Here is a 26,983-nt window from a genome sequence, read left to right on the forward strand (position 1 = left end):
CCAGTCATCTCTGGAGATGAAGAGCGCTTAGACGTTCGTTCAGAAAAGAAAGCGGTCAGATTTTGGATGTGGAATTAGGCGTTATGGAAAGGCCTGGTGCTCGTGTTCTCATTCAGCGGTTGGCGTATTTTTGTCTGCTGCAGTAAAGGTCGTTTCGCTCGTAAGATACGCCAGCAAATTTGCGTCCTTCGCGGTTTTTAATCAGGGTCCCAGAAAAGACTTCCCATTGTGCAGAAATAATTGAAAACAACGAGCATCAAAACAACGTCGTAAAAATAATTTGATTGAAAGTTAAAAACTGACAGCTGTGTTCTTCGGTTGAACGTACCCCAGAGCGGTTCGAGGTTTTTCGCCCCCCAGAGCGATGTATTGTAAAACGGCATCCAGGAGACAGGGAGACGGGTTCGAACTGTCTGCGGTCTGGGTGGGTGAAACCAGAGCAAATGGCAAGGATCTGTTTCAGTGACACAAACTCATCCCCTGGTGAACCACAGTTAAATCACCTCCTCCAGTAGCCATGACAGTAGCCTCCATCTGGTGAACACAGCCTTCCTTACCGGCTCCAATACTCATCAAAAATACATGCAGAAACGAACAAGCTGCAAAGAATACAATAGACAACATTACTAAAGAGCAGTCTAGCCTTTTTGTGACTGCTGTAGTCGCATAATTCCGACCGCAGATTCTGTCCTAGATTTTCCCGAAACTGTTTTGTCAGTGGTTATTGGCTGGCGCCTGCAGAGTCCTCAATGAACACACTACCACAAGCTGCCTGACAGTGCGGACCACCGACACGTCACTGCGTGTGTGCTCTGACTGAGCCTGTTCTTAATGAAGACCAAAATAAAAACAAGCCATTTTGTTTGAGCCCGTTTTTTCCATTAGCTACATTTTCACAAGTAGCATTCCCTGTCTTTGTATTTTCATAATTTACCATTAATTATGAATATACATCTGGTAATAATAATAATAATAATAATAATAATAATAATTTCTAGAGACTTTTTCTTGTATGGCATACAAAATGCTTTACAATTTGAAAGAATAATCATATGGGTATGGTAATATTTTGTTTATGGCTACCCAAGAGTGACACTGTACAGCACAGGTGTCAAGCTCCGGTCCTGGAGGGCCGCAGCATCTTCTGGTTTTCAAGGTGTTTTTGGCACCAGTGGTTCATTTAAGTCCTTGATTGGCTTCAGAATCCACACACCTTGCTCTCAAGGCCTTAATTAGCAGATGATTGAAAAGAAACCACAAAAACCCACAGACACTGCAGCCCCCTTGGGATTCAGTCTGACACCCCTGCTGTACAGGGTACATTATTGTTTCAATGTGGATATTCATAGCTTTTAACAAATAAAATAGAAATTAAATGAAGGCAATTGCACACAGTCTCTTAGTTCTGAAATGCCCAGGTAAAATGTGCACAGAGAGGGCTAAGTGTTAGCCAGCGGTGGGCTAGTCAGCGTGAATTCTGTGTGATGGGGGATGTGAAAGTGGGGGTGCGGGTTTGGGAGCAGGGTGAGGGGGGGGATTAGCATGCGGCTCAGGAGCTGTGGCCAGAGATGGAACCACGCTCCCAAACTGCGTTCCAGTACAGCTGAGAAAACACAGCACCCTGCACACAGGCCTCTGAACGCTTATCACTTCTGCTGCCACGCAGCACCTGCTTCTACCAGTTATACACACAGATACACACACTGATACATACACACACACACAGATACACACACACAGATACACACACACTGATACACACACGCACACACAGATACACACACACTGATACATACACACACACACAGATACACACACTGATACACACACTGATACACACACACACACACACACACACACACAGATACACACACTGATACATACACACACACACACACACACAAACACAGATACACACACTGATACATACACACACACACACACTGATACATACACACACACAGATACACACACACACACACACAGATACACACACTGACACATACAGGCACACACTCATACACGCACACTGATACATACAGGCACACACAGATACACACACTGACACATACACGCACACACTGATACACACACACACACACACACACACACACACACACAGATACACACACTGATACATACACACACACACACACAAACACAGATACACACACTGATACATACACACACACACACACACTGATACATACACACACACACAGATACACACACACACACACACACAAACACAGATACACACACTGATACATACACACACACACACACTGATACATACACACACACAGATACACACACACACACACACAGATACACACACTGACACATACAGGCACACACTCATACACGCACACTGATACATACAGGCACACACAGATACACACACACTGACACAGGCACACACATATACGCACACTGATACACACACTGATACATACATGCACACTGATACACACACACACACACACACACACACACACAGATATACACACACTGATACACACACGCACACTGATACACACACACTGATACACACACACTGATAAACACACGCACAGATACACGCATACTGATACACAAGCACACACAGATACACACACACCCACACAGATACACACTATAATAATGATAACTGCTCCAGAGAATTGCTAAATAAACAATGCATGTTTTATTGACGTTTCTCTGAGTTAGCACATTTTTGGGACTAAAAACTATTATTTTTATTCACCCTTGCCATGATGAAGATACCTTTGTAACCGTCTTTAGCTGAGGACCCTGAAGCCTGTTTTGTGTCCACAGATGTTACAAAATAACGAACCATTGTCGCTATAACATTGGGATTGTAAAATAGTTCACAGAAGTAGAACCGTGAGTTTTAACACCTTCAAAAGGTGTAGCGTGCAACCGGACTGATTGAACATTTCACCGCAAAAAATGCAATGAACACAAATAAACCCACTCCGGCCCACGTAAGTTAAGGGGTTCATTCTCTTGAGAGATCACACTAGATGCATTGATGAGGTGACCAGCCTGACTGCTAAATAACCACAGACTTTGTGAGAAACAGCCAATCAGATCAGTCACGATGGCACGAAGACCAAGGAACTGCCTGCTGAGAATAAGCTCTTAGGAGGCAAAAAGCTGGCAGAAATAAAATGTGTGAACCTTCCTAGGAGCACCGTCCATTGCAACAAAATGGGAAATAAATATAGAACAGCCGAGGCACTAGCAAGGTCAGACTATCCTACCAAATTAAGCAACCAGATGCGAAGGTCAGAACTGTCAGAGAAATAACCAACAGGCCAGCTACAGCAGTGACAGTTATAGAGCTAATTGGCTGACATAGGAGAACAGTCCTGAGACTCTCACGGCAGAGCACAGATTTGGCCTCTTTGGGGAGTGGCTAGACTGTCAGACATGACAGATCCTGAGACTCTGGGAAATAATATTTTGTGGTCTGATGATACTAAAGTTGAGCTCTTTGGCCTGAAAGCAAAGCGCTGCGATTGGTGGAAACCAAAACACAGTCCATCACCAAGGTAACGCCAACCATACCATCAAGCCTGGCGGTGGCAGCATCATGCTGTGCGGTGGCTTTTCAGCAGGAGGGGCTGGGAAGCTTGTTTACATCAAGCGTGAGATGGACGTAGCCAAATGCATGCAAGTTCCTGAGGCGGACATGTTTCAGTTCGCAAACACATCTGTGTCTAGGGTTGAAGATTCATGTTCCAGCAGGACAGTGACCCAGAGCAAATGGGAAAAAAACTACAAAGGAACGGCTTAAACATAAAGTCAGTATTCTGGAATGGCCCAGCTAAAAGCCCTGACCCAAATCCCAAAGAAAATCTGCGGCATGAACGGAAGATCTCTGTTCGCCGCTGCTCCCCGTCTGACTTGGCACGCTCAATTCAACGCAATAACGAAACTTAAATGCAAAAACTTCAACAAAGAGTACGGTTACAGTAGGGAACAAATTTGTCCCAGCGAGGCTTCCTTAGGCTGGGAAGGCCTTCTGCACAGACAATGCAGAGACGTGCCCAGGTCTGCAGACGAGCGGCAGCGCACCTCAAAGAGCTGGAGCTGGGAGCCGCGCGCAGGCAAGCGGCCAGGCGCAGCTCCTGAGTCTTATCCCTCCACAGAAGAGCTCGGGGCCGGGCTGTCTGTGGAGGAAGGATCAAACGCAGCCTCTCCCGCGTTCGGCCAACCCTTAATCCGCACAGCCTGTCCCGCTGGAGCCCACCTCTTACACAAGCCCCACGCTAAGCACACCGCGTTTCTTAAGACCGCGTCTCTGCGTGAGTGTGTATGCGTCGGTGTATGCGTAGACCTCTGTGTGTGTGTGTGTGTGTGTGTGTGTGTGTGTGCGCGCCTGTGCGTGCATGCACTCATAAGTGTAAGTGTTTATGTGCGCGTTTGAACCTGAATGTTTTCATAGAGCTGCTCCTGTGTGGACTGAATGTTACCAGATACGCTGTGCGTGAGGGTGTAGACGTTTGCACCACACTGCCCCACCAACACTCGAGTTCCCCTGCACTGTCATCACTGACGCATCCGATGTGCCCAGACAGACAGACAGACAAACAGAGAGAGAGAGAGAGAGAGAGAGAGAGAGAGAGAGAGAGACTGGCTATGGGATAGGCATTGCTCCATGCTACTCGTGCATGTTACGTGCAGCTCTGCCCAGTTGATGTGCCAATCCCCTGGCACAGTCACGCTCCCAAATGCCAATCACAGACACTCAGAGGGGTATGACTGCGTTTGCCCGTGTAGTGCCCACACCCAGCAAACCAAACTCAGTCCTCGACTCCACGCTTAGCCCCCAAACCACACCCACCCCCCCCCCCCCCCACCCCTCTCAGAAACACCGTCTGGACCAGAGATGCAGCATCTCCCTCCTGACCGAGCTCTTCCAGGTACTCCCAAATTGAATCCAGGCACTTTCTCCGCCTGGAAGGAACAAGTGCGTGCCGGGCAATCCTGAACGGAACCTGTGACCTTTAGATGCAAGTCTGTCAAGAAAAGGAATGACTAACCCTGGGTTTAATTACGGAGTTTAGTCATTCTTTTCGGTAAGTTCTTCCTCGAAAATTATTCCAAGCAGCCGGTCATGTTTCATGTTTATTTCTGTATCCAGAAAAAAAGCAAGTTAACCCTTTAAGTAGTGCATTTGCGATCCAGTGGCTGTGACAGAGTGTACAAGAGATTAAGAGACGACCAAAGTCAAAAACATAAACTCACTATAGTCATGTTGAGCGTTGACAACCAAACTTACTACAACTATATGCAAAGCAAGTAATTACACAGAAATACAGACTTAAACTTTCACAATTGGAATACATTTTAGAGAGTAATCATAAAACTACACTACAACAGCAATGTTTAAAAATATAAAGCTGTTGTTTGAGTGACAAAACGAACAACTGAAGACATTAGGGCACAACATTCAGACGTGCCAAAACCAAAACTGTTTATTTCTTTGAGTCAATGAGAACCATCTGCTACAAGCAACAGAGGCACAGTAGGCAGAATGAAAATGGCTGCCATCATACAAGCAGTCCTGTGCTAATTCAGACTCACTGAAAAACTGAACCCACACTCTGAGCCGGCTAAATGAGGAGGGGCTCCCCTACTGAGTCTGTTTCCTCCCAAGGATTCTCCTTATAAGCAATCGAGGTAAATTTTCCTTGCCTCTGTCAAACTAGGCTTGCTTTTGTGGGAATTCAGGCCAGGGTATGCGGAGATGTGTATTGTGAGGACTGTTTTGTAAAACAAGCTGCATAAATATGTTCTAATTTGAATTGAAAACGGCAGGCCACTCAACAGAACCTGAAGCGAGGAACACTGAGCTTAGCGAGGCCGTCGGTAACAACAGTAGCGGCGTCACAGGGTTTTGACACCAGCTGTGACTCATCAATTTGAAAACTTGTCTGAAGGGTATCGGCAGAGTGACTTATCTGTCCCTCCCTGATACTGTTCTCCTCCCACATGAACACGCACATGCTCACTCACTCTCATCCTGCGTATGCTTTCAAACGCAGATACGCATAGTCACACACACGTACACGCACGCACGTGCTCACTCACCTTATTATCATCCTGTGCAGTCTATTAAACATAAACAGACACACACTCCCACACGTACATACACGCACAAACACAGACACACACACACTCATATACACACACACACACTCTCTCTCTCTGCCTCTCGTTCTCTAAACAGTGTCCAAGGCTTGTCTGGCAAATCATGGCCTTTAAGCTAATGATTTAGAGATATTAAACAACAGCGCTGCCACACCAGATGTTTCAAAACACCCTTCCATCATCCTCCCTCCCCCCCTCTGGTACTCCTAATTCAAACCTTACTCCTGGGGCTCTGTTATTAAACAGACGACGCACTCCAACAACTCATGAATGAGCTAAAACAAAGGCTATCAGGACCAGTGACCATGTTACGCAGTACATAAACCAACAACAAGGGAGAGGGTCTATATCTCTCTGTTCGAGCAGCAAATTGTGAGAGATGTGGCTGCCAGACCAAACTAAACGATAACAGGCCCTGGAATCCTACTCTCCAGGTACACTGGCTAAAGGCTAGCACTAAACACCTGAGGGGAACAGGGCAGCTAGGGGAGTTTTCTTAAATATTATAAACAGTTTAGCTTTCAGGACAGAGCTTCAATTTACATTACATTCATTTAGCAGGCGCTCCCATCCAGAGAAACTTGCGATCATAGAGGACGTAAGTTTACCCACTGGAGCTACGTGAGCAACAGTGCCAGACCTGGCTAATACTATTCCCAGACTAGAGTGCGAGTGCAACATCAATCAAGCGCTAATGTAAGTTCACTTGTGTAAACGTAGAACCGTTATACAAATCAGATTCATACAGCTAACACCCTGTAGCCCTATCATGGCTAAAAAAAAAGAAATGTGATATTGAATGGCTCCAGCCAAGAGGGTCTGCATTCACAGTTTCTCTATTGTTTTCATCTCTCTGGCTAAGCATGACAGTTAGATTTGTATATTCATATGGCTAGCATGCATATAAAACCATAAAGAATGCAGTTACTAACCAAGGGCAGTCACTGTGACTCATCACAAGCATGCTATTGCAATTATAAAACAGACCCATGAACAAACGTAGTTTATGAAAGTTCAAGTTTTGTTGTTGTAGAAGTTATGACACTTGGGGCAACAAAATGGACCCTCCATGTTTCAGTTCCTCTGCGCCATGGCCTTCAGAAGCCACGGCCTGTCTTACAGCACGGAAGAGACATGAGCTGCTCCTCTGATGTCATCAAGGATACGGCTCTGAGCTTCTTCCATTTCAGGCGGTTCGGTTAATTTTATTATGAAGCACACATTTTATTATGTTTTCTGGCATTTTTAACAGCTGCAATGTCTTTACATTACACCCATTAGCTTTTCAAAAAATCCAAACTACTTAAAATGTCACAGTTCCACTTTAAACGTAGTGCATACGTTGCCAACGTAAATTTGAGCTTAAGCTAATTTTCAGTCATCAAAAAAGTGTAACGGGTTAGTATGTCCAACCAAGCACTTTCCCTGAGGTTTATTGTTTCAGCAGCTCTTAAAGATTACACGAGAGAGTAACCTGGCTCACAATGTTTAACCAGATTTGAGTGGGTCTATCTGTCCCCTGTTACTCCACTCCACTTACTTACATATTGATTCTGGTCTGTCATTTGCCATTGTATGAATCAGTAATTAACATCATTGATAGATTCTAATAACAGCACAATCAGGTCGTTATGACAGCCATGGTACAGGGACAACAGTTCTGCCCAGGGATCTCAAACTCAAATCAAAGAGCCTGCTGGTTTTGAAATATCTTCCTAACCCTGGTGGTTAATCCACACATCTTGTAACCCACAAAAACCTCCAAGACTGGAGTTTGAGATGACGCCCAAGAATTGACCGAGTTACAGAACACGAGGAGGAAGGCTTGAGAGGACATTACCGCGGCAAAACACAGAAAGTGAGTAAAAGAGGGAGGGAGAAAGGAGGAGAGAAAGAGCGGCAGAAGGAGAGGGGGAAGCAGAGTGAGAGAGACTGAAGGCAGCCTCAGCGGAGCCCAGCGCAAGGCCTGATTTATTTTTTCGGGTAAAGGAGCGGGTCGGAGCGAACGGCGGCGCTTTCTTCTGCTGCCGCTGGCCCGGGCCCGGCCCGTCCTGTCGGTGCCAGGGCCGGAGCCTCGCACGAGGCCTTACGTAACCCAGCGCTGGATCCCATTAGCCCCGCGGGCCTTTCGCCGCTTCCCCGCGCGCCGGCGCGGATCAGAACGCGAGCGCGTCTGAGAGGGCCCGGGCCGCTCCGCGAGACATCGCCGGCGGAACGGAGCGGGGAGAGTAAACAGACCGACCGTGGCCCGGGAGAGGGAACGCCACCTGACGCGTTCCCCCGAAATGGATCGACTGCAGCCGCTGACTGAAAACCACCTCCCGCGCTTTCCTGTGGTCTGAAGTTCCATTCTGAATTTGATATTTTTAGCCGGATTTTACAAGCAGAACTATGATGTTTTAGGAAGTTTGGGAGAACAAAAATAACAATAGTAGACATTTTAAGGGCTGTTACAGTACAAATGCATGACAACATGATTGCATTAGACCCCAGGATGACAGTAGGCCCCAGGATAACAGCAAGCCCCAGGATAACATTAGACCCCAGGATAACAGCAAGCCCCAGGATGACATTAGACCCCAGGATAACAGCAAGCCCCAGGATGACATTAGACCCCAGGATAACAGTAGGCCCCTGGATGACATTAGACCCCAGGATAACAGTAGGCCCCTGGATAACATTAGACCCCAGGATAACAGCAAGCCCTAGGATAACATTAGACCCCAGGATAACAGCAAGCCCCAGGATAATATTAGACCCCAGGATAACAGCAAGCCCCAGGATAACATTAGACCCCGGGATAACAGCAGGCCTCAGGATAACAGCAAGCCCCAGGATAACATTAGACCCCAGGATAACAGTAGGCCCCTGGATAACAGCAGGCCTCAGGATAACATTAGACCCCAGGATAACCGCAAGCCCCAGGATAACATTAGACCCCAGGATAACAGCAAGCCCCAGGATAACATTAGACCCCAGGATAACAGCAGGCCTCAGGATAACAGCAAGCCCCAGGATAACATTAGACCCCAGGATAACAGTAGGCCCCTGGATAACAGCAGGCCTCAGGATGACAGCAGGCCCCAGCAGTAGCTGGCTGTACATGGACAGGTGCTGCATCGTGACCCCTGTGACACACCCTGTTTGGAGCTTGCATAATGCTGTCACACACAGGCAGACAAATCGATGCGGCCACGCAGAAAACAAAGTACAACTGACAGCCTATCAGCACGAACATGGTCACAAGCAGCCAATGACCTTCCAGATAAGGCCTACTGATGATGAAACTCACATTCCATAGCTTTAGGGGCGAGAGAGAGAGACGAAAGAGAAAAGAGAGAGGGTGGAAGAGGGGGAGAGACAAAGGCAGAAAGTGAGAGATAGAGGCAGAGAGGGAGAAAGAGTGGGAGAGATAGAGGCAGAGAGAGAGAAAAAGAGAGAGAGATAGAGTCAGAGAGAAAGAGTGAGAGAGAGATAGAGTCAGAGAGAAAGAGTGAGAGAGAAAGAGGCAGAGAGAGAGAAAGAGGGAGAGAGATAGAGACAGAGAGAGAGAGGGAGAAAGAATGAGAGAGATAGATGAAGAGAGAGAGGGAGAAAGAGTGAGAGAGATAGATGCAGAGAGAGGGAGAAAGAGTGAAAGAGACGGGAGAGGGAGAGGGAGAAAGCTAGACTAAGAGGAGGTAAGGAAAAAATGCTGGAAAACTCAGCAAAGGAGATGTCTGGGTCTTTCTTTTCAATCCTTATTTAGAATGAGGCCGTTCCACTTTCTGTTCGGAAACCGATCGTCTGAGAGCCAGCTGCAATTTTGTGTGTGATCGTGAGTGTGTGTGTGTGCATGTTTGTCTGGATGTACACATGGAACAACTGTGCGTGTGCATCCGTTTCCATGTGTATATACATCTTTAAGTGTATATGTGAACCACCTGTGTGCGCGCGTGTGTGTGCGTGTGCGAGTTTGCGTGTGTGTGTGAGTGTGTGTGTGAGTGGGTGTGTTTGCGGGTGCGGCGAGCGTGTGTGTGTGTGTGTGTGAGTGAGTGTGAGTGTGTGTATTTGTGGGTGCGAGCGTTTGTGTGCGTGTGTGTGAGTGAGTGTGTTTGCGGGTGCGCGCGTGCGTGTGTGTGTGTGTGTGTGCTTGAATGTGAGTGTGTGTATTTGTGGGTGCAAGCGTTTGTGCGTGTGTGTGTGTGTGTGTGTGAGTGAGTGTGTCTGCGGGTGTGAGTGTGTGTGTGTGAGTGTGTGTGGGGATCAGTAAGAGTGCAGTCACTGGGCTGTTGATATAAGAAGCAGATGTGAACAGGAGCACAGCGGCTCTCCAGAATCTGAATGACGGCGGGGTTCACATCCCGCTATCCCCTGCGCTGCCCCTGGGCCGTCGCCCTGGAGACGGCACGGCGTACCCGCGGCAGCGAGACGGTTACGGTGCGAGCCGCCGTCGCCTCTCCCTCCCTCGCTCCGCGGCGGACGGAGAGCGAGGAGGGCGAGAACCCGCCCAGTCCCGGAGCCGACTCCAGTCAGGACCTGCTCCCGCGCCCCGCCGTCGACATCATACCTCCACATGCCCCGACAAACCAGAGACCGACGAAAGCCAGGAACCCAGGCTTCGCACGCCGCCGGGAGAGAGAGGGAGAGAAGACACGCGTGACCCCACGGAGAGACCGCCTCGCGGGAGAGCGACCATCGGTGACCGCTCGACCGTTTTCGGGGTCCGACCCGTCCAGGCCGGCCCGGCTCGAGCCTCCTCGCGGAAAGCGCCGGAAAGCGGACCTCTCGCACGCCGCCCCCCGTCCCTGCGGACTCACCTCTTTGGCTGACGACACGGGGGCGACCTGTCCGGCGGGTTTCGCGGGCGAGAGTGACGGACGACCCCAGGGGGGGCGGCCGGGCCCTAAGCTCGGGGACCCCTCCCCGTCGAGCGAGAGTTCTGGTTTCGCGGCGACCCGGAGATCCCGCAGGTGGGTTTTTTTCCCGGGAGAGAGAGAGAGAGCGCTGGTGTGGAGACCGAGCTGACAGGCAGGGAAAAGCTGGAATGAGGCTGGGAGAGCGAGACGCTGTGTTTACCCTAACACCCCCCCCCTCACCCCCCCACAAACCCGACATCCCGCCCCCTCCCCCCCCCCCCACTCCCCCACTCCGCTCACACACACCGAGCCAGAGATCGACAGAGGCACTGACTCACTGTTTTGGATATTCCCCACTCGCTCTCGCTCTCCCTCTCTCTCTCAGTCCTTTTCTCTTTTCTTTTTTTCCTCTTCCCTTTGTTCCTCTCTGTATCTGTCCTGCGTAAATTCAATCCCTCCAATCTTCCCTCCTCTCCTTTTCTGTCACTTTCTGTTATTCTTTAGCTACCACCGTTTTCCCCGCAGTCTGACTTCTTCCTCTCCTCCCCGTCTCCTTCCCTCTCAAAAGTTCACGGTTCTCTTCCCGATTCCCTAGGCGTTCTGTTTTTCTTTTCTCCACCATGGTAACCTTGGTAAAGTCTGGAAAGTTCCTGGTGAATTGTCCAGGTTCCCATGTACCGTCACAGTTGCGCATTCAAAGCCAGCCATTGGAACTGCAGGTGCTTCATTTTGACATGGAATCTAATCTTTTCGATGAAATCTTTTTTTTGGTTCCTCCGAATTTGCGAAAAACCCATGAACCAACTTATCAGTCGCTCCGGATGAGCAGACGAGCACTCACACCGACATGCCCCATACCCCCCCATACCCCCCCGCCCCCCAAGAGCAGGAGCAGCAGCGGGGGTCCCGGGAAGGGTGCCAGACTGGGGCGGAGAGGCGGAGCGGACTCGTTTCCGAGACCGCACGCGTTTCGGCCTGGCTGTCACTCGGGCCGCACCACAGAGGGTGGGCGGGCCGGAGGGGATTAGCTTTAAAAGGGCAGGCGTGCCCAGCAGTGCCCACAGTCCACGCATGGCTGAGCGCCAGGGACAGGCTAGCGGGCAGCCGCTCGTCCGTTACGCGGTGTGTGTGTGTGTGTGTATGTGTGTGTGGGGGCAAGGGCAGATCAGCCACAAAACCAAAAATGGGCAAAGCCATCAGTGAAGCACCACTTGCTTGAACCAACTCTTGTTGTTCTTTTTGCGGACAGCATCTCTCTGACTGGTTCAAACGAGTCGATGGTTGACAGTTCCCTCTCCCATTCCTACGGTACAATGAATGTGTTCCAAAGTGAGGCGTACGGACCCAAAAACCAACACACTTCCGCATTTACAAACATTCCGGTCACGACACGGAAGGCACTTCCCCAGTAACATCACATTGCATATTTCACTTAAAATGATGTCATAGCGGATGGTATGTCTGTGTTGACACAGGAGTCAATGACATAAAGCTTCCGGCTCAAGAAAGGGGGTGACTGTCCCTGGTCTTTCCTGATGAATCGGAAAATATTAAAATCCTACGTCTCAACAGCAGGAAAAGAGCTTGGGTTTGTCGTGAGCAGACACACAACGAGCCGTTCGCACACTTGGACAGCGGACAGCAGGGAGAACACGAACACTAAAGTCAAACACTAGTGGCCCCAGAGGAATGTCGGGAAAATCCGTTTTTTTTCTGATTAACCAGGAAATGAAATCCCATCCCAAATAAGGGCACCGACAGTGGTGTCCCCCACGTGTGGATCTGGACCCCCCCCCCCCCCCCCCCGCCCCGGCCGATGGATCCCGAGGGGCGGTGACTCGGGACAGGGCCTTTCGTGACCGCGAGGGGATTTACCGCCGGCGGCGTGCGGGTGTCTGTCGAGCGTGCCGCGCCGTCTGCCCCCGTCCCTCAACGCCGGAGCGGTGGGCCGCACGCCGTCATTCTGGCATTTACCCAGAGCCCCTGTGAGCTCTGCTTAAATCCCCCTGCAATTAGCCCGCATGGAGAGTCTGTATAGGGGTCCTGGGGGGGTGGGGGGGCGCTGGGGGGGTGTTGAGGGACGAGGTGCTCCCGGAGAGCGGTCCTGTACTGCTGAACCCCCCTCGCGTGTCGCCAAGGGCCCGTGCAGGCTGGGGAGCCCCTTTGTCCATGTGAATTAGCCCAGCCTGTATTTAAAGGGCAGGGGAGCACAAATGCAATTACCCGCCCGGATTATACTCTTAGATGGGAGGGATTCTGCGTGTGCGTGTGTGTGTGTGTGTGTGTGTGTGCATGAGTGTGTGCGTGTCTGTATGTGTGTGCTTATCTGTATGTATGTGTGTGTGTGTGTGAGTGTGCGTGCATGCGTGCGCGCATGTGTGTGTATCTGTACGTGTGTGTGTGTGTTTGTATGTGTGTGCGTATCTGTATGTGTGTGTGTGTGTGTGTGTGTAATTGTGTGTGTGTGTGTGTGTGTGCGTGCGAGTGATTGTGTGTGTGCGTGTGTGTGTTTGTGTGTGTGCATGTCTGCATATGTGTGTGTGTAATTGTGTGTGCGTGCGTGCGAGTGTGTGTGTGTGTGTGTGCGTGCGAGTGTGTGTGTGTGTGTGTGTGCGTGCGTGTGTGTGTGTGCGTGTGCATGAGTGTGCGTGCATGCATGCGAGTATGTGCGTGCGAGTGTGTGTGTGTGTGCGTGTGCGTGAATGCATGCGAGTATGTGTGTGTGTGGAGGGGGAAAGCAACAAGTGGTAGCAGGGGGCCCCCGGCCGCCACCGCCCCCAGCCAATTGGCCTGACCTTGAGGGTTAACCCTTCGGCTGCTGGGGGGGGGCAAAGAGTCGGCACTTCAAACGCCATGGGCATGGATGTGGGCTGAGAAATGGCTTTTGTTGCAAATAGAGAGAGAGAGAGAGAGAGAAAGAGAGAGAGAGAGGGGGAGAGAAAGAGAGAGAGAGAGGGGGAGAGAAAGAGAGGATTTCCTCACGGAATCTAGGGCTTTGAAGCTCAGGACATGAGTCTGTTTACTAAAGTTAGGCCCGCTTCAAGGTCCCTTTCCCGGTCTAGACAAATTAAAGGGCTAGTCCGACTCATCCTGCCCTGTGGTGCGCTATGGATTTCATTGCTATTGTGTGTGTGCGTGTGTGTGTGTGTGTGTGTGTGTGTGTGTGTGTGTGTTCGCGTGTGTTTGCATGTTTTTAAAACCTAAAGCTTCGTCTATCTGTTTATAGTAATGACAGTTGCTATTTATAAAGCACATCAGCAGCAGCCAGCCAGGCTAACTCAGTTTCTGCAGCACAGAGAAGGACATGAGTACAGGTGAATAACAGGCCAAAGAAGTCCATTCACAAGAGATTAGACACCGCAAGTTAACTCTCGAAAAACAAACGAAAACGAAGAACGAACGAAGGGAGGTGGAGATTTCCTCTCAGAGTAATCCACCTCCTTCCATTTTGTCCACCGTTAACTGTATCCTGTGAGGAGATTCTGAGGGTTCGTTTTTACATGACCCTGAAACCTCTTCTCCCCCATTAATATTTCAAATCTTGAGAATTTCTGAGACTTCCGTACTGTAAGTGACACAGGATCGAACTTCACACTGGCCAAACATGGCAAAACAGGAATTTAAAAAAATTAATTAAAAAAACATGCACAGACAGTACATTTTTCACCTTGAATTTTGAACCTTGGCTCAAATGCCGGCAATTCTTCCTCTCAATGTACAGAACAGACGTAAAAGCTCCAGAAATAGAGTCGGATTTTCGTTTCAAAGGAAGGTAGGCCTATTTGGCGTAGGATCAGTCTTGCGCATGGGAAAAAACGGGGTCCCTTTCCACTGGAACAAGACAACTAACCGATTCCACAAATACGACAAGAAGCAGTTCGTCCTGGGTTCCAGTGAACGCCACGGCCTACCGTGGAACAGCGAGGGCAGTGAACTTGATATGTTGATGCCTTTTCATATACAAACTGTAGGTGTCCTCATATTGAATGGATCTCTACACTGTACACATGCTGACCTTTTCAGCATACATCAAAAAGAGACACACACACACACAAATCCTGATTATGAATCAAATGTATTCCAAGTAAGGTCATGAGCACACCATTATCTTATCATATATTTCAGCATATGTCATTGGTAAATACCTACGGAAAACTAGGAGCCTTGTGAGAGCAGAATGAAAACGTTATGGTAATTTACAGCAGTGCAGAGAGGGTCGCAGTTCTGGAAGTCTCCCTTCCTATGACATCATTGCCTGAAACAGGAGGCTGTTTTCATGAGCACCAGGGAGACTCAGACTGCAGGCTCGAGACAGCGGTCAGACCTTCCGCTATTGCACAATCTCCCATTGTACTGCAGACTTAAAGAGCACCGAAACCATCACACTCCAGACTGCTGAATTACCGCACAGTCACACCTTAATTACACTGCACACCGACAACGACACACTCCATACTGAACACTGACAAATACACTCCATACTGAACACTGACAGCTAGACCCCATACTGAACACTCTCACACTGCAGCCATACTGAACACCAGCCACTGGGAAAGTAGGCCTTCGTCCGCCATGGGAATGTGCAGACAGGCGATCGCCATTTCCAAGGCCTCACCCCTCAGTTTCCTGACTTATTCATCACCTGAAAGGCAAACCTCCGCTAATTAACCGAAGCCCCCATTAGCGTCACCACCAGCTGTGTAATAATGGCCGAAAGGGCCCGGCCTGGTGCAGTCTGTCCCTAGTCATATGCAGCGGTCTACAAACTGCACTGTGCTAAAGCATCTCAGCACGGTGCCATTCACTGGAATTGGAACTGGAAAGAGATGAACCCATTTACTCCAGTGATACGGGGAGCCAAACTGGCCCTCAAGGGGAGCAGCGTGACACCGCAGCCCGAGTTGCCAGCGGTAATTTCTGCCATTTGAGACAGCGGACGCTGCGCAGGCCTGGCGCGGCCGCGTAACCGCCCGCCCATCCGGCTACCCAGAAACCAACACTCTGGCCTCGTCTCGGACTATTTTCAGTTACGAGCCGTTAACCTGTCCTCTCAGGCTGTATTTACTGTGTTGTGTATTATATAACTGTAAAAGACGATGCAAGGAATATACAGACAATAAGCGAGCGCGTTCTGTGTTGCCTCACTGCAGTGAAGGCCCATATATTATGGCAGACTACTCCATGCAGAACAGTTAGGCGTTAGCCACCTGTTTTTTTTTTTTCATTTGGAGATACAGGGGCGCATGTGCACGCGTGTGCACCATTCCCCAGCTCGGAAAAGAATGCCCATCAAAGAGAGCGCACCTACAGCAATTTTGGATGCCGCAAGACCTTTTCAAAGGAGGACTGAATGTTCCTTGTTAGCAAAAGCTGAGGGTGGGTGGCAGGGAGAACACAGGAGAAATGACAAGGATGCAGGAACTGGCTAAAATAATGCTCTAGACGGGGAGGAAGGGCTAGTCATCAGGAGGAGGGGCTAGAATCAGGGGAGAGGCTAAGTCAGAAGGAAGGGCTAGAATCTGAGCAGGAGCCAAAATAAAGAGGAGGGGCTAGGTCAGGAGGAGGGGCTAGAATCAGGGGAGGGGCTAGACTGAGACAGAGGGCCAGGGCCAGAAGCCTGCAGCCCTGGTGCTGTAAAGCCACAGGGTCTGGTGGGTTTTGTTTTTATCTTAAAATCAGCAACCTATTGAGACCCAAGAAAGCAGCAGATATGACTTAATCAATTAAGTTCTGAGGAACAAGGAGACCCTGCAATTCTGCAGGACAGCTGCAGACGCACGAGGACGGACAGGGGAGGAGCACTTTGTTTCAGTGATTCTCCAGGCTGCAGTTCCGTCAGCACCACAGTTCCCAAAAGCCAAAAAATTACCAAAAAATGAGTTGAGTCACAGCCGTGTTGAGAGATTCAGTGATAAAACTGCCCCCACACAAAATGCTCATTAGCTCAATGTGCACAGTACCACAACCAACAATGACAGAAAGCATGCTCAGGAGAGCCTGTTTACGTCCTTCAGAATTGCACGCCCTGACAAAAAGTCAGTTCAGTAGCTTAAGGACCTTAGCATTAGTCTGCCGGACATGACTGTGTTTAGCATCTCAACGCTGATTGCTGGACTTAGCATGCCAGGAATGAATCTGTCTAGCATATCGATGTTAGCATATCAGAAATGACCCTGTCTACCATTGTAATGTTAGCATGCCAGACATTACTGTGTTATGTACCTCAGTATTAGCATATCAGACTTCACTGTGTTGAGCATTACACTGTTAGCATATCAGAGCTCACTGTGTTGAGCATCACACTGTTAGCATATCAGACTTCACTATGTTAAGCATCACACTGTTAGCATGTCACACATCACTGTGTTGAGCATCATGCTGATAGGATGTCACACATCACTATGTTACGTACCTCAGTATTAACATATCAGACTTCACTGTGTTAAGCATCACACTGTTAGCATGTCAGAGTGCACTGTGTTAAGCATCACACTGTTAGCATATCAGACTTCACTGTGTTAAGCATCACACTGTTAGCATGTCAGAGTGCACTGTGTTAAGCATCACACTGTTAGCATGTCAGAGCGCACTGTGGTCCTTAGTGGGCTGCTACTCAGAGTTTCAGCACCATTTATTTCAGTGGGAGGAAATGCCCATCTAAACATTTCACTGAGAGATGATATACTTGCTGTCAAAAAAACAGCACCAGTAAACATACAAGAACCTGCATGTCACATCAAACAGGGTAAAACTGTCCAGTTCTGGTTCTAGGTGGTTTTCCACAGGTTCAGCTAGTCACAGCAGTGCGGTCCTTAAAACGCTGTCAATAAAGCTTGCGCTGTCAAATTTATCAGAACCTACCTTTAAAAAACAGAATGGCAAACGTCCAGGGAAATGCGGATCGTCCGAGCAGCTGGCTCGATTTAAGCGCTTGTAACCTGCAAAACGGCGAAGAAGCTTCTGCTCGCCTTGGTGATGAGTAGGCGCTTTTGCCGTTTCTGACAAAACTCTGTTGATGTCAGCTTACCAGGGAAAAGCAGCTTTGCCAGCATTTGTTTTAGCCAGAGCAGCTAAAGTGCTAATCTCACAGCCTGGGCAAGCAGAGATGGGCTCAACATTAACACAGGGGAGTAGAAAGAGGCTAGCCCAGTAAGCAACTGCAAGAGTGAACAGCCAATAAAGTATTCTAACTAGCTATGAGCACATTTATGCTGGCAAGGCTAGACTGATTTACGATAAATACTGTTTCCTGTAAGTATCCTGTGAACAAACTTTTTTCCAAACAGCCTACAGCTATCTACGTTTCTGCCCCATGCCCCCCCAAGGAAATTTAGACCCCCTCAATTCCCCCACAATTGGCTGGGCCTGGCTCAGGGTGGGAATGGCTCGCAAAAGGAAATGTCGTGGACACCGAAATTTGAGCCCTGCCAGGTTTACGTTTAATATGCTCCCTTTGTGGTTCCAGTTCTGACTGACTTTGGTTCTGACTGAGGAGTAATGCAGTGCTCAAAAACATACAGGGGTAAACACCCTACCTTCTGAGTGTGTGTGCGTGTGTGTTTGTGCGTGTGTGTGTGTGCCTGACTTTGTATTTGTATGTGCGTGCATGTGTATGTGTGTTTGTGCGCATGTGTTTGTGTGATTTTGTGTTTGTGTGTGCGTGCATGTGTGTGTGCGTTTGTGTGTGTGCACGTGTATGCATGTGCGCGCGTGTGTTTGCGTGTGCAGGTGTGTGTGTTTGTGTGTGCGTGCATTTGTGTGTGTGTGCGAGTTTGTGTGTGCATGTGCCTGTGTGCGTTTGTGTGTGTGCACGTGTATGCATGTGCGCGCGTGTGTGTTTGCGTGTGCAGGTGTGTGTGTTTGTGTGTGCGTGCGTTTGTGTGTGTGTGCGAGTTTGTGTGTGCATGTGCCTGTGTGTGTGTGCACCTGCACGTTTGTGTGTGTACATGTGCATGTGTGTGCGTACGTGCATCGGAGTGTGTGTGTATGCATCTGCATGTTTGTGTGCATTTCCGTGCGAGGCAGTATAGAGCTGGGGGGGTGGGTGAAACAGGGCCGTCGGCAGGCCAGCTGACAAATCCCCCTCTTCGCCTCTCCCAACAGTCTGTAGTGGGAGGGGTGCGTTGTCATGGAGACCCACACCCATGGGCGCTGTCTGGTCCTGCCCAATGGCGCACAGATGTAACAGGCTCTCTCCCTCCAACAACAACGAGCTCCAACTGGCCCCCGGCTCCACTCTAACACTGCTGCGGATAAGCAGTACTGCACTGAGCAAAATAAAGGCCTTCAACAACAGAGATCCCTACCAAACCGCGTACCTGTACCCCGCTAAAGAATCCCGCTGCCCGACACCAAATAACCTGTAAGAGAACAACAGCCTTCCTGCAGAGGTGAAGCCACATCTGGAGCTGGACACAGTTCTGTTCCCCAGAGCAGAGCCTACAGTACACTCGGCCCAAAGTCAGTGGTAATGATGCGGGGTCACTTTGATCCAGCTTTGCGTGAGTTGGCAAGTTCTCGCGCTCTGCCTGCCCTGCTAACCGCAGCCCCGTCAGCATGCGCAACGTTAGCCTGGGAAAGCCTGCTCCCAAGCCCGGCGAACAATGTGCCGTCTGTGCTCCGGCGCACTCCGCGCCGTCGTCCCCCCCTGCTGGCGAACGGCGGTAAATGCAAACTCTCTCCCTCGGAACGCAAGGCGGTAAAGGAACACAGCTCACTGTGGCGCAGCCTGTAGTCCATTCAGCCAGTCCATCCTATGATCGTTGTGGCATATCTCAGTGACAAAAAACTACATCATCAGAGCTCTATAGCCGTCCCCATTAGTGCACAGCTAAAATGGGAGAAGCTTCATTTGACAGCAGCCCATATGGACAGGGCTCTTTTACTATAATACCCAACCCACCCCTTGATATACTGTTTTCAAGGGGTAGGTTAGGATATTAAGGTATGAGCAGCCTCGTGTGTCACATTTGTAGCTCAGCTGTGAAGAAAAGTCATAATGCCACCCACTTTTCAGAAAGCAAAAAAAAATAAACCAAATCAGCTCAGACAATGCAGATTTCAGAAAAAAATATTAAAAACAGGTAAACTGTCAGAGAGAAAAAATTTGAAGCACTGGAACTCCTGGGATGGGCAAAAATACATAAATATGTATCTGGTCACAAAATACAAACTGTAAAAAAATAAATACATCCACAAATGAACCTGAAAATAGTCTACCTCGAGGGAGGTTACACACCGTACAAAATAGGATGGTGAGCAGCACATATTACATAAGAAACAGAACATTCATATGAAATTTGATATACTGCTCAACACTGTTCACTCCTTTTTGAACCTCAACCCAGAACTGGACAGTTTGGACAGTCCAGGGGGGTCGGTGAATGGTCCAGGGGCGGTCAATGGAGCAGTAAGTGGGCGGTCCTGTGCGGTCAGCGGAGTGATTGGGGGGGAGGTCCTCGGCAGTGTGGGGGGCAGGAAGTGGGCGGGTCCGGGGCTAGGGAAGCGGACGGCCCACACACGGTGGACCTCGGGGCTCTCCTCCACGTGGTGGCCAGCACTGAAAAACTCAGTGTTTATTTAAACTAGGGAAGGATTAGGAGACCGGGCTCCAGGCTTGGAGACTCTATATAACTCATTTACAGGAAGAACTGTACGTGTGTGTGCGTGTGTATGTGTGTGTGTGCGCCTGGGAGTAGGGGTGTGTGTCAGAGTGTGGGTGTGTTTGGCCATATGTATGTGCAGCTGTGCATGAGCACATGTATGTGAGTGTGTGTGTGTGTGTGTGTGTGTGTGTGTGTGCGTGCAGGCGTGCACATGTGTGTTCGTGTGTGTGCCACATTTGGGTTTATGTATGCACAGTTGTGTGCGTGTGTGTGTGTGTGTGCATGTGTGTGTGTGTGCGCATGTGTGTGTGTGTGTGTGTGTGTGCGGGTGTGTCTGTGTGTGTGCGCATGTGTGTACATGTGTACATTTGGGGTTTGGCAGAGGTTTCTCCAGGAGCAAAGAGTTACGTCACACAAACGAACGCTCTGTCTGGGAAAGATGAGCAGTTCCAATTCCTGCTTTACTTCCTGGCCTGTGCACAGAGCAGATCCATCCTGCAGCTGTCCTGCACTGCACAGGCCCTGACAGGCCCTCCTGGCCTTCCCCCCCCCCTCCAATCAGTGCCTCAGAGCCGGAACTGACCTGCCTCACCGCCAAAAGACTGGTCCACACGTTAGCCCCTCAGCACAAGCTACGTATGAGCAGCCATCTTGGATTAGGCGACCCAAGAAAGCGGATTCTTCTTCTTCCCGTTCCAGTTCTTTTCACCTTCAGCAGCCCAGGCCTGGCCACGTCACTCGCAGGCCTTCGGCCTCTCTCAACGCTTCTTTCACATCCCTTTTTTTCTCTCGTTCCGGCTTTGCAGATGAGAAGGGAACACTTAAGCTCTCTCCCATAGAAAGGGAAAAAAAATAGGTAGATTCTAATAATAAAGAGCTAACGGACGTGGGGGAGGGGCTGGGGGGGGGGAGTTGGCCAGACTACCGGGGCTTAATCTGGCTGCAGTCCTTTTCAGAAGCCAAAAAGCAATAAAGTAATGATTCATTTCGCAGCCGTGCGGTCCGGGCCCTCCACTCGTTTTTTCCCTCCCTCCCTCCCTCCCTCCCTCCCTCCCTCCCTCCCTCGCTCCGGAAGAGCCGGGGAAAGGCGCTTCTCTGGCTTTTTCCACCGCCGAACGCGAACGCTGAGACTCCTCTGGGAGAGCGCCCTGCGCCGCCGCCACGTCGATTCATCTTCGGCCTTCTGTCTTTCAGAGCCCAGCTCAGATCAAAACCACGGCTAGCTAATTTAGACCGTTTTTCGTTATTAACCGGTTACGAGCCGGTCGAGTGAACCCGTCTTGCCCACGAAGTCTGTACTCCAAAATTTGGTAGAAAGTTCACACTTAAAAGAAAAATTCACCCAAACACACAAGAAATATATATATTTTTTACTATCTGCACATGATGATGCAAACACCGACCGAGAGCATTATACGTGTCCATGTGAGCAAGAGAGCCTTCTAGAGGGCTGGAGGGTTGCATGCTCCTGAATGCACTTTTGTACGTCGCTTTTGAAAAAAGCGTCTGCTAAGTAAATGTAATGTAATAGGTGGAAATCTAGGTTTAGAAACCTAGGTTAACCCCAATATAGCTCAGTTTCTACACAAATATATACTGGCTACATCCAAGACGGCTAGAGCACTTTCACTTTTCGACCAAAGTTTAGAGTTTTCACCGAAACGCCTAGACCGATTTTTTCATCGACTTTTAACCACAGTAGTGTTCACTGGGGTACAAGCCCTGCTTTTAAAGATAGCGCTCATAAGATTTAAGCAAATCACTCTTGATGACGCAAGTAGGAAAATTTGAGCACTCAATTCAAAAAGCACATACAAATCGGCATCCGTGCTTGTGGCTACTTGTCATTATCTTTCCTGAATTCAAAATAAACCCTCTTCTATACATCTGTGGGTACTTGTCCTCTGTCAATCAAGTAATTCGGTGTATGAATATGACATTCAGATCTTTTAGAATTGGTCATGAATGAGAGCATACACGACCTGTTCCGTTTCCCTTGCTTAAAGGTCCCACAGTTCAATGCAAAGTCTCTACCATGTCATGCTTGAAGTGAACTGTATTACAATGGCAAATCATAAGGCTGGTTTAGCACATACTGTACATATATATATAGCCTATATATTTTATAACGGTACATTACGATGAAGAATGCAGCTCTATTTCATGAAGATTTGAGTAAGCAACCTGCACCCCCCCCCCCCCCCCCACCATGACCTTTGACCCTTACCTTGGTGGCGTGGCGGCGATCGGGGCAGTCTGGGTGCTGGCACAGTACACACTTCTCCTCCTGGGCAGACTTTTCGTCTGAAAAAAGGAGGAGAGTGGTTGGTTACTCACTTATGCACACGCACACACACACACGCAAACACAAACATAAACACACACACTGTAGGGTGACCAGAAGTCCCAGTTAAACCAGAACAGTCCCAATTTATGAGCGTCTGTCCCAACCCCCAACAAAGATACCGTTCAGATGCAATTTGTCCTGATAATCAGCTCTATGTGACTGGGACTGAGCTGGAGGAGCAGGGAGCAGCTCTATGTGACTGGGACTGAGCTGGAGGAGCAGGGAGCAGCTCTGTGTGACTGGCACTGAGCAGGAGGAGCAGCAGCTCTATGTGACTGGCACTGAGCTGGAGGAGCAGCAGCTCTGTGTGACTGGCACTGAGCAGGAGGAGCAGGGAGCAGCTCTGTGTGACTGGCACTGAGCAGGAGGAGCAGGGAGCAGCTCTGTGTGACTGGCACTGAGTTGGAGGAGCAGCAGCTCTGTGTGACTGGCTGACCTGCTCCCTGGGTCCTGGGTACGAGAAGGGGAGGGAGGGAGGGAGAGAGAGAGAGAGAGAAAGAGAGAGAGAGAGAGAGAGAGAGAATGTGAGTGTATGTACGTGTGAAAGACAGATATTGAAAAGGAGAATGCATGTGTGTGTGGTGTGCGTGTGTGCGTGTGCCCGCATGCTGTGAGAAAGACATTGAGAGAGAGAGAGAGAGAGAGAGATATTATAATCCAGATTGTACAGTTTTATTATAACTTGTAGCTATTCTCATAAATTTTTGCAAACCTACGCTTTGGCAATACGAGCGGTCGCATTAGTCATGCCCACAGAGCACTGTGAACTGAACCGAGCTGAACTGCACTGGGAGAGGAACGGGGACGGGAGGAAACTGCAGGGTGAAGCCACGCTCGACACACGAGCCGAGAGAGAGGCCTTTACGACCGCAGAGGGAGACCGAAAGAACACTCGGAGGGAGGAAGAGAGAGCAAAGAAACAAAGAAAATAAAGAGAGGTCGAACGAGAACCACATGAATGACAGAGTGAGAAAAGAGACGAGTGGAGGAGAGCGGCTGAAATCGGTCAGATAAAAATAGAAGTGAAAGAGGGAGCAGAGAAGAGGAACAACAAGAAAATCTAAGAGGGAACAGCTCGATCTTTTTGCTTTTTGTTTCTTTGAGAGGAAGGACTGGCCATTCTCGCGACGCGGGGGGGCGGCCTTCTGACCCCACGTCGACGGAAATCGCGACCGACCGAGCGGCGACCCTTTCCGCTCGACGACGCGACGACGCAGACGCTCAGGTGCGCGGCGGGCGATCTGGCGGCCCGCTGAGGAGCAAAACAGTGGCCGTCCCAGCGCTCTCCGGGTTTCCAGACATTACGGGGCTCCTGGACTGCTGGGATTTTCCTATTCCTGTGGATCGGGGGGCCGGCCCCCCCCCCCCCCCCCCCCCTCATTAAATAACGTCTCACTGACGCAACTCCACCAACAGGACAGGATCAATCCTTCAGTGTCGCTTCTCACAGACATAAAATCTCCTCTTCTCTCTGTGCAGACTGGTTCTACAACAGCTGCTATGATAACAGAACCAGCTGATGTTTATGGGGGTTTTCTAACACACAAAGTCTTAAAAACACACAGTGTTATAAAGCAGTGAACTACTAAACTACGTACGACACGTAACAATGTGTATAGGTAACATAACGGGGAATATTCATGCGAAAACCAGCAAGAAACATTTTTCTACGCCCGGACTGAGGGAGGTTCGGAAAAATGGGCCTCTCTCTTTTTACAAGAGGCGGTTCCGGGCGGGCTGCTTCCCCTGCTGCTGTTCCCGTCAGTGATGGTCTGCAAGCCTTTACAAAAGCTCCTATCAACCCAGAACAGAGATAAGAGAGGAGAACAAAGATAAGTGTGTCAGAACGAGCGTCCCAAGCTCCCTGAAATTAAAACTTTTGATGTGTCCCTCCGGGTTCTGCGGCTGAAAAGCGGTTGAAAGGCAGGATCGGTCGCTAGGCTACACACGCTGATAAGAAAACATTTTCCTTTCGGAAGAACGTCTTCCCAGATTCAGACAAAGCTGCCTTATGAGTGAGTAATCTTTTGCTCCAGGCGTAACCCCTGTTTGGGGACGCATCACTTGTGAAGGTAGAGTAAACTCAGACAGGGGCTGGTTCAGTGGAGCTGCAGGAGTTAACTCACAGTCAGGGGCTGGTTTAGTGGAGCTGCAGGAGTTAACTCACAGTCAGGCTGATATAGTGGAGCTGCAGGAGTTAACTCACAGTCAGGCTGATATAGTGGAGCTGCAGGAGTTAACTCACAGTCAGGGGCTGGTTCAGCAGAGCTGCAGGAGTTAACTCACAGTCAGGGGCTGGTTTAGTGGAGCTGCAGGAGTTAACTCACAGTCAGGCTGGTTTAGTGGAGCTGCAGGAGTTAACTCACAGTCAGGCTGGTTTAGTGGAGCTGCAGGAGTAAACTCACAGACAGGCTGGTTCAGCAGAGCTGCAGGAGTTAACTCACAGACAAGGCTGGTTTAGTGGAGCTGCAGGAGTTAACTCACAGACAGGCTGGTTTAGTGGAGCTGCAGGAGTTAACTCACAGACAGGCTGGTTTAGTGGAGCTGCAGGAGTTAACTCACAGACAGACTGGTTTAGTGGAGCTGCAGGAGTTAACTCACAGTCAGGGGCTGGTTCAGCAGAGCTGCAGGAGTTAACTCACAGTCAGGCTGGTTCAGCGGAGCTGCAGGAGTTAACTCACAGTCAGGCTGGTTTAGTGGAGCTGCAGGAGTTAACTCACAGTCAGGCTGGTTTAGTGGAGCTGCAGGAGTTAACTCACAGTCAGGCTGGTTTAGTGGAGCTGCAGGAGTAAACTCACAGACAGGCTGGTTCAGCAGAGCTGCAGGAGTTAACTCACAGACAAGGCTGGTTTAGTGGAGCTGCAGGAGTTAACTCACAGACAGGCTGGTTTAGTGGAGCTGCAGGAGTTAACTCACAGACAGGCTGGTTTAGTGGAGCTGCAGGAGTTAACTCACAGTCAGGGGCTGGTTCAGCAGAGCTGCAGGAGTTAACTCACAGACAAGGCTGGTTTAGTGGAGCTGCAGGAGTTAACTTACAGACAGGCTGGTTTAGTGGAGCTGCAGGAGTTAACTCACAGTCAGGCTGGTTTAGTGGAGCTGCAGGAGTTAACTCACAGTCAGGCTGGTTTAGTGGAGCTGCAGGAGTTAACTCACAGTCAGGCTGGTTTAGTGGAGCTGCAGGAGTTAACTCACAGACAGGCTGGTTTAGTGGAGCTGCAGGAATTAACTCACAGTCAGGCTGGTTTAGTGGAGCTGCAGGAGTTAACTCACAGACAGGCTGGTTTAGTGGAGCTGCAGGAGTTAACTCACAGTCAGGGGCTGGTTCAGCAGAGCTGCAGGAGTTAACTCACAGACAGGCCAGCGGCTGCTTCAGTGTGTGCTGTGATGTGAAGCGGGCTGTAATGACAGGGTGGTGTGGCGCAGGGTGTGTCCGGCAGCCTGACTCAGCCCTCTCCCTGTCTGTGGCTCTCTCCTTCTCATTTCATCGGTCTACTTCTTTCTCTCCCTCTCATTCCATCTCTTACTCACTCTCTCATAAGAATCTCTCTCTATCATTATGGCTCGCTCGCTCTCTATCTCTGTCTCCCTCTTTCTCTGCAGTACAGGCAGAGATTCCTCTTAGCACTGCTGATTGGATCAGAAGTATAAATACTATAAAACACAGCGGGCACTGCTAGCCGATGCTGATGGTAAAGACCCCACGCAGAGGGGCCAAACAGCACAGCATGTACAGCCCTTCTGTATACCATTCATAAACACTGCACAATAATGGACAACCCCTCAAAATACTATAAACACTGTATACTGTACACACACAAATACCATACACACATGAATCAAACAAACAGTCCCAGTTCGCCATACTAAACAATGGACCGGTCACAAACACACATAAACACAGACACATGCACAGGAACATGCACAGACATTAAGAATATGAGATGGTGCAATTGCTTTCTCAATGCAAATAAACCTCTGTGGAGAAACTGTAAAATAAACAGCCAACATAAACTAAAACCTCCATAGCTTCA

General features: G+C 49.5%; 1 protein-coding gene across 4 annotated transcripts in view; it reads right to left on the reverse strand.

The window, feature by feature from the left end:
- The window catches only part of plekhg5b (pleckstrin homology domain containing, family G (with RhoGef domain) member 5b), an 81,090-nt gene that overhangs the window by 35,285 nt on the left and 18,822 nt on the right, over positions 1-26,983 (reverse strand). For 2 of the 4 annotated variants that reach the window (XM_035382668.1, XM_035382667.1), the window contains exon 2: positions 22,833-22,909. In XM_035382668.1, coding sequence (XP_035238559.1) covers positions 22,833-22,909 — 77 coding nt within the window. Of the gene's footprint in view, positions 1-10,961; positions 11,182-17,861; positions 17,974-22,832; positions 22,910-26,983 lie in introns of those variants that run through there. The other 2 variants (XM_035382671.1, XM_035382669.1) reach the window with 2 other exon arrangements.

This window comes from Anguilla anguilla, chromosome 11 (assembly GCF_013347855.1).
Source record: "Anguilla anguilla isolate fAngAng1 chromosome 11, fAngAng1.pri, whole genome shotgun sequence".
NCBI classification, from domain to species: domain Eukaryota; kingdom Metazoa; phylum Chordata; class Actinopteri; order Anguilliformes; family Anguillidae; genus Anguilla; species Anguilla anguilla.